Source organism: Asparagus officinalis, chromosome 10 (assembly GCF_001876935.1).
Source record: "Asparagus officinalis chromosome 10, Aspof.V1, whole genome shotgun sequence".
In the NCBI taxonomy this organism is placed as follows: domain Eukaryota; kingdom Viridiplantae; phylum Streptophyta; class Magnoliopsida; order Asparagales; family Asparagaceae; genus Asparagus; species Asparagus officinalis.
In genome coordinates, this window is record NC_033803.1 from 69155224 (window position 1) to 69164438 (window position 9215).

General features: G+C 29.3%; 1 protein-coding gene across 1 annotated transcript in view; it reads right to left on the bottom strand.

The window, feature by feature from the left end:
* Positions 1-7561, bottom strand: part of LOC109824918 (probable UDP-N-acetylglucosamine--peptide N-acetylglucosaminyltransferase SPINDLY) — a 34154-nt gene extending 26593 nt beyond the window's left edge. Inside the window, exons 1-3 of the mRNA XM_020391548.1 lie at positions 7420-7561; positions 7169-7229; positions 6141-6593 (exon numbers count right to left, since the gene is read on the bottom strand). Coding sequence (XP_020247137.1) covers positions 6141-6566 — 426 coding nt within the window. The 5' untranslated portion in view covers positions 6567-6593; positions 7169-7229; positions 7420-7561. The remainder of the gene's footprint in view (positions 1-6140; positions 6594-7168; positions 7230-7419) is intronic.

Below are 9215 nucleotides of genomic sequence, written 5' to 3' on the forward strand. Positions count from 1 at the left end.
CCTAGGCTCGTTTATCTTTTATCTTCTCGTCTTACTTCACAAGAAAGTTGAATGTATTTTCGATATTTAACACAAACATCTAGAAATACAGACTTTGATTATTTTTCTGTTCAATGACAATAAATGTTAATTTTATGTATATAAAACTTTATTGTTTTTAATTCATTACCTAAATAAGATTAGGAGTTACCTCTTTCTTCTCTATAATGAATTCTTCTATTGTGCATCCAATGAGAGTTTCTGGTGTGTCAAATAATATTACCTTTGCTCTGTCCTTGTAATTTTCTAAGAGAATCTAAAATAAATAATTATATTTTTTATTGTCAATTTACCTTAGATTATAATATTAATATCTAATTTTGATATGTTTATTTTCATGAAAAAGGGATAGAAATTTGATGATGCTATTACATGCTTATCTTTGATCGTGTCTTCAAGAATTGATCCTTCGTTGGTAGTCATATTCCCAAATGAAATTACACACCGAGTCATGCCACTGTATAGGAAAAAGAAAAATGTCGATTTTAATTTTTTTAACTTATGCTATTGTAAATAAGTATCATGTCTACACCGTTTGCCCATTATAAGAATTTATCTCCACTTATCTGGGTTGTTATATTTCGTAACATAGTTGATCAATGGTTTTAGTTTAGTTTCTATTGCAAGATTTTCATGTATGTAATTTTATATTACTTTAATGATAGCTTTAGTATTTGAAGAATAAGGCATGAAAATTTATAAAAACTTACTAATTTTTCTTATACCTTTCATGGAGAATGCTTATTTGATTGGGATAAAGTTGTTCAATATGTTCTTCAAGAGAAATTCAATCGGTGCTTTTTTGATATATATGGCTTTTGTCAATGTTAATTCAAGTGATTCATGAACGTTTCCGAATTTTAGGTTTATTTCCTTCACTTCTCCATTTGAAATGAAAATATCTTGATTCTTTTGAAGGATATATCTAAACTTTCTGATAGTTTTTCTATACATAACTCCTTATATTTTTTACACTATAAATACTATTAAAATCAGAGATCAACATTATCATCAATTAATGCTAAGCTATTATATCAGTCTTTTATCAGTTTTATATAATATAGTCTTCTATCAATTAATGTTATTAGTAAAACTATATGCAATTCATGTAATTTATATAATGACGCTGATTTTTAGTCTATCATATATTTTTTTCAAATTTTTATTCCTTAACTGGGTATTTTTAATCTATTTTTATTGCTATTTTTTACCAGCATCATTTTAGACCACTTTTAGATGCTGAAAAGTGATAATAAACTTTAAATTGAAAGTTTAATATATATACATATATATATATAAACGATTACTCATTTCTTAGCTTTAAAAATTTCAGCATTTTTTGTGATTTTGAACCTTTGAGGGTGTGGTTTGCAATTTTTTTAAGTTAGATAATGTTTTTAAAATTTTTAAGTTTTAAGTTGAGTAGTTGTAATTTCCATGTTCGAGTGTTAGTGGTAAGTTTTTAAATGTTAGGATATTTCTTGCAACTCTGGTATTTTGTGGGTGTTTTTTGTAAATTCAGTTGCTTTTACAAAATTTAAATTTTTAGTAGTCTACTGATAATTTTCAGATTTGATGTGTATTGATTATAAGTTTTGAAATTTTAAGGTTTTGTGATTTTTAATTTTTGAGGGAGTTTTTATAATTTTTGTAACTTTGAGTTATTTTTTGCTAAATTTAAATTTTCAAGTGCCTATTAGTAATCCCTTGAATTCATCTATGTTGTTTTCAAGTTTTGAATTTTTAGAATTTTAGCATGTTTTTTTGTAATTTAAACTTTGACGTTGTTTCTACAATTTTTGAAATGTTAAGGATGTTAATTGCAATTTTTAAATTCTTAGAGTATTATTGTTTGTTGTTTTAAGATTTTAAGTCAGGGTGTTTTGTATAATTTTAAACTTTTGAGGGTATTTCATGTAATTTTTAAAACTTTTTGGGTTTTTTAGTAATACTTCATGCATTATAATATGTTAGCTACATATGATTTCTTAATCTTATTTTTTTTTTAATTTGTTGAGCTATAGGTAGTTCACGTGGTATTAGTAAAGAAAATAATTAGTATTTTGATAGATTAGGATTTAAATGAAATATTCAAAATAGTGTTTCACGTATTTTATTAATCTTTTTTTTAATTGGTGAGCTATACACAGTTCACTTGGGATTAGTACAAGAAATAATTTAAATTAGGATAAAAAATTTTAAATGAGATATTCAAAACAGTGAAGGATAATATTGACCATGAAAAACTTTCCCGAACTCGTGCTTTTAAAGGGAGTATGGTTTATAAATAATTTAGTTAAATACTTATAACAAATTATATAATTATTTAATACTACAATATACAATATAATATTTGTATTTGTAATTTAGAATAAGTATAATAAATTATATGCTATTTATAACTATTCTTAATTATAATATCTATATATAGTATAATTACAGTGCTATTATTCACTATAATGTATTAAATAATAGTGTAATTCTTAGTTAAGTTATAATATTAAAATAATTATATTATTTTATTATAACATATTTATACAAATTTATTGTATTATTCATTGAATGATAATTTACTTTTTAAGAATATTTAATATTGTTATTTTATTTATAATAGTATTTTATTATTTCATTATAATGTATAAATAGGCATCTAACAATTTAATAACATATTTATAAGTAGTGAATGGCATACTTTTTAATAATATTTGGCAACGTACTATTTTATTATAATTTATAAATAGACACTTAACAATTTAATAATATATTATTTAATAAATTATGTATAGTTATTTTACAAAATATTTTATGGCACTAATAATTTTATACGATTTTATTATAATCAATAATTATCTATAATAAATTATAACATATTTTATAAAAAAATTATCATTGTAAAGGTATTTATATTAATTATATTTCAATGAATGCCTCAATATATGGGAACGTAAGGAGGTCCTAATTAATAAAATGTTATGGATAATTAGTTAAAATTATTTAAAAGTAATGGTATAATTGTAAATTATCAAAATTTGAGCGGGAAAAAAGGAAATCAAAAGTTTTAACATGGGTATTCTCTTTTATTAGTATAGATATAGATACATGAAATTTACAAATAACTCTTTATTCCCCCCCCCCCAACCCACCCACCCACACACACACACAAAGTTTTTTTTTTTACTTATTTTAAGGGATACCGGTCCCTTATTAGTATTAACTCTTTAATATTTTGAAATTAGTCCCTCAAAGCATTGAAATTGCTATTAGTCCCTCAGGCTCAAACTTCTACCAGTTCTTTCAAATTAGCCTTAATAGTTAATCTGTTGCTTAATTTCGAAGGAATGTTCCATTTAACTTAATTTCAAATTTTCAATTACACTCCTCTGTTAAGTTACTCCAACCCCAAAACTGTTTCTTTAAACTTGTTTAAACCCAAATATGTTTCCTTAAACTTTCTGTAATTTTGGGGAGGGAGAACGCCTAATTGAGGTTAGAAATGTAATTGATCATTTGTGGTTAACAGCTAATCTAAAATGAGACATTTGTGGTTAACAGCTAATCTAAAATGAGTTAACTAATAGGAGGACTAATTTGAAATAACTGAAAAGACTTGAGCGGCTAAATAGCAATTTCAATTATTTGAGAGACTAGTTTCAAATATTAAAAATTGAAAGGGCCAATATCTTTTTTTAAAAACTTAATTTTAATAACCCTTAGATTTCTAGTGGGGTCCATATAATAACTTCTCAAATAAAATTTCTCTCCCCCCTCCCTTCCAAGCTTTCCTTAAAATTATGTTAGTTTTCAAAACCTAGTCTCTGTATCTGACTGCTCCACGTCTCCAGAAATCCGGGTAACTTAAATATATATATGAAGCTTCATCTCATGTTTAGATATCATCTTTCAGTTGATACTATATTATTGTTGCTGGGTAATTTTAATTGAATTTCTTAACTAGTTAGCTTTTAAATTAATGCTACACTACAGCCCTTATATCTCAAATATATGCAACTTATTAACTTTTAAATTTGTTTTTTCTTAACCAGTTAGCTTTTGAAATAAATATTCTCAATTTGTTGAACTGGTTGAATCGAGTTGTACTAGAGGCTTTGTATACAGAGGACACTCTTTACGAAATCAACAAGATGGAAGGATTTATTTAATAATTGATAAGAAGCTTGACTTTATTTGCTCATCCATGACACTAAGCCCCCAGCTGAACGTTTCTAGACTTGTCCCTGACTCCAAGAGTAACAAAATTATCTCTGAATATTATTTTCATTTTACTCAGAATAGTTCTTCAAAGAATTTATCTATATTACTTTTTTCTTCAATATCATTCAAAAAAGATTCAATTGTAATGTTGTACAAATTAGCACTTTACAGTTCCAGGCTCTTCGAAATGAGTGAGAGACCCATCAGGCCAGAAAAGGAGGAAAAGAATGAATCAAACATAAAAGAACACATATTTCTTCCACATCTCAAACTCTATAAAATGAAGATAGCAAGGATGCCATATAAATATTACGTTTTTTATACAAGGCAATTCAAAAAGTTACACATGACAAAGATCAGAGTAAGTGCTTGCACAGATACAAAATTCATCCTCTTCATGTATGCCACACATAATCAGGACATTTCAAAACTCATGTATGTACCAGGTTTTGGGGACTTGATTTCAGTTTCCAATACTCTCTCCTAGGTTTCATGGTCTCGGCTTTTTAGGCAGTCCCAACTATTTTGCTTATGATTTTGATTGCTTATGGTTTTGGGGACTTGATTTCAGTTTCCAATACTCTCTCCTAGGTCATGAAATTCATGCATTTTGATTGCAGTTTCCTAGGTTTCATGATCTCAGCTTATTTGGCGGCCTCAGTGAATGTGAATTTGTCAACTCAGAAGTGCTTGAAACACCACTCAAACCGAAAATTCAAACCGTTTGGATGTACCTCATACCAACTAAACCATCTATAAACAAACTATCAGATAATCTCAAAAGGCTTTACCAGGCATCAAGGGGCCCAAATTTAGCAAATAGCAAAAACATACACCTAAACACCAATTTGTTTGCCACTTGACTTGATGCATGGACAATATTTGTTGAAATCATATGATAAATTTATAGCAACTAGGGTGAGGACAAACGAAGGAAAGACATCTGTTTTCTATTATCAAATGTTTACATAAAGGATCAGCTTTTAAGTTGATATCTTTCTGCATTATCAATGGATCAACTTACAGGACATATTCAAAACAAAGTACTACAGTGTATATTATTTGTTAAGAGTATATTAGTTGATAAAACTAGGGAAGGGATAATTTATAAGTAGAAAGATGGAGAGAAACTTGAATCAAAAGGATTTAGAATAGTAAAAGAAAAAATAATACATGGAACAAAATTTTAGTAAAATTGCAAAGAGGAATGAGCTTATAGGACATGCTGATAATCATGAAATACCTAAGGGCAATCACTTTCATTTATTAAAATCAATCATTCATCAAGATCGTGACATTGAGAATGAGGTTCATAAAATCAAACGATTACGATGCATGGAATTTATTGTTATAATATTATTACATATATATGTTGTCATAATATTTTGTTGTATTGTTCATACATATTATGATAATGTCAGAATTTGATAATTGTAATAATGTAACATAGATTATAATTTGAAAATTACCTAAACAAGATAAACACCATCATATCTTTTTCTCATCGGAGCATAAAAATAACAATAATATATGTCCATACATAACTATTTCCGAGATAGATCATCTAATAGATAGTTAGATACAGATAAACATGGAAGCTTGATAGATTCTAAAAATATACAAAAGGATATTACTAATTAATTAGAACTAAATAAAAGAAGTTTGATAGTCATTTTGTGCTAAGAGGCTGCCAAGTGCAACCATTGGTTATTGTTTTAGTATAAAGTTGAGTAGTGATTCTAAACATATAGTTCATATCCAAAAACTAATATTGTCTTTCAAGTTACCAGATGCAGCGATAATTAGCATAATCACAATCAAGAGGCTACTACAAATCTCCTTCAGTAAAAGAAGTTTTAAAAAGACACAGATAGCAGGTAATAACATACCTCAGCAGCTTCCAATAGGTGACCTTCGTCCTTGTACAAAATTCCGCAGTGGGTAAGGGCACATGCGTTTTCAGGGTCAAGCCTGATGGCTTCAGAAAAACTCTCAAAAGCTTGCTGCATCCTATTCTGCATCTGAAGGCAAATCCCCTTGCCTATAAGAGCTTCAACATTACTGCTGTCTTTCTCAAGGAAACCTTCATACAACACGAGAGCATCCGCAAACTTGTTTCGTGAGCGAAGGATATTGGCATAAGAGAGGGCATCTTTTCCTTCAAATTTATTGTCGAGAGGACGAATAGGAGATGGAGCTTCTGTAGCACCATCTGACGAAGGTCGCATTGCTTTTATCCCCTCATTTTCTCCCACCACACCATTACTTATTGTCCCGTTCCTGGCATCCATGCTCCTCCAAAGACTCCAAACCATTACAGTAAGTATCCCCAATTTCGGGTTCTAGAGATAAAGAGCAATATATTAGAGAACGACATAAAGGAAAACTTGGGTTCAATAGGCTGTATTGCCCAATTCAGAACTTCAACAAAATTATATCCAAAATTAAGGGGAAAAGGTGAAAACCATAAACAAACAACTCAAATTATATGATCCAAGTTACAGCTAAAACAACCTTAAAAAGTAGATGACTAGCTGACTGCAGCAACTTTTAAAAGGATGTAAAGCAAGCAACAAGGAAACTAACCACAAATTTAAGGGAAATAAAGACAACACTTTCCTCAAGCTAATAAAACACAATAAATCCAATTTATTGACTAACTCAACCGCACCGAAACCGCACGATCTTTCTCTAATCCAAGTTCAAATCTTTTTCCCTTCCAAAGCTTCCAAAAAAATGTTCAAACTAGAATATGAAGTTATCCACAAATATACAGAAAAAAACTTGGTAAAAGAACAACTAAAATACTCCATTAATGGTGGGAAAACGCAACAGGTACAAAATCAAATTTCAAAGGCATAATCTTGAGTCTTTCCAAATGTTATTTAAAACAAAAGCTAGGGTTTTCGAAGCTTACACTGGACAAGTAGAAGAATCGCTGGCACAATCCATGGCGACGACAATTAAGCTGCTTAAGGCTTCAACAATTAAAAAAAAAAGGTCAGTAAAAAGAAAAAGGCTACAAAAAGTCGTAAAAAAAAGCTAAAAGTGAAAAAAGAAAAAAGAGGTTCTTTCTCTCTTAAAAACCCTAGAATAAGTCCAATGAAAAAGAGATAATTGCCAAATTGGTAACTTTAGAAAATAAATAGTGGGGGATTGAAAGAGAACCCCTAGATCATGCAGCTGCAATCTCTGGACTCGTCCGAGCTCCGAATAATTGGGAAAGCTAGTGAGTCTTTAGAGAGAGAGGGGGGGAGGGAAGAGGAGGGAGAAATATAGGGGTTTTCTGAGGAGAGAGAGAGAGAGAGAGAGAGGACCGGTGTTCTTTTGGGGTTAAATTATTTAAAATTAAAATTAAATAAAATTGGAGAAAGCAAGTTGGTGGTTTCGGGCGGGTCGGGTAGAAGAATTTTGACCCGAAGAAAATGAATTGGGGGGGCAATTTGAGATGCTTTTGGGATGCGCTGAAATATCGGCTTACTCGCTATAGGGCCTGTTTGGTTCAATAGAGAGTAGGAATAGGATTAGGAATCCTATTTTATTTATGGATTCCAACCTAATCCATAAAAAATTTATGGACAAGTTTTAGTTTTATAGAATCCTATTTTTTTTGTATTCTATGTTTGTTTCACCCAAGGATTAGGAATTAGAATAAAAAAGAGGAGAGGTGTCAGAAATTCCACCCAATTCCTAGCAAATGGAGTGGATTTGGATTTCTTGAAATATACACTGTTTGAGCCACTTTATAGATTAGCAATTTTATAAAAAAAAATTTGAACCAAACTTAGGATTAGGATTCATTTGGAATCCATTAATTACGAAAACGCCATTGTCAAGTCCAAATACCATTCCTATTCCATAAAATTGGTGAAACAAACAGGCCCATAAAGTAACATCGATTTTTCAGAAAATCTTAAAAATAATATCTGTCACGATAAAATCTAAAAATTGATACACTTAGGGGGGTTATTCATTGGTGTAATTTGGGGTAAATTGTGGTAAATTGTTCCAATGGGGTAATTTTACCCAATGGGATAATTTGAGTGGGATAAAGTGGGATAAAATGGGGTAATGGGACAATTTGAGTGGGATAATTTGTATGACATCTTTTTATAATATTATATTTATAGCTCAATTAAATTCAAGTTTAACTTGATATAACATCAAATGATTAAATAAATAATAGTTGTAATATACAATAATATTATTTTTTTAAGATTATTTTAATATAAAATATTAAAAATAATATAATAATATTAATAATATCAATATTAATCAATTTTTAAATATTTTAAGGCTATTCATAAGGTATAAGATAATATTGTATGGACTTTTAAGGATATTCAGAAGGACTCCCTGTAACACAAACTATCCAATGTAAAATAGATATAATACGGAACATGTACATGTACAAAAACTCACCAAGATAATACACCTCACATAACTCATCAACTCACATAAAGCATAGAAAACATAAAAGAGAAATTTCGAAGATGATCAACAACTACAGGATTCCGATAATGTAAAAGTTGCAAACGGACAAGTCTCATAACAAAATCTGAAGAACATAGCAAAAAAAACAAAAGTTCATATGCTGCTCTATGCTTTGATGGCATATTTCCTCTTTGGGAAATACGCATTTCTCGTTTCTTCTCACGCTCTGTCTTCAAAGATTCCTATAAATGTAAACACAGAAAAAATAAAAGAAAATTCAATGATGGAATTTTAGAAGTTAAATAACAAATCGGATTATCGTCATATAAAAACATGATAAATGAACTTTTTCTCATTGGAATCTAAGAATATTTACTTTTACTCCTACCGTATCCACGTTGAATTCTAGACAAAAAGCAACTTAACAGGGACTAAAATGAGGTTCATGTCACTAAACCAAACTAGTAAGCTTGAGGGACATATACCTTGAGCATGATGGTCAATCTTATACACCCAAATATGAACTCATT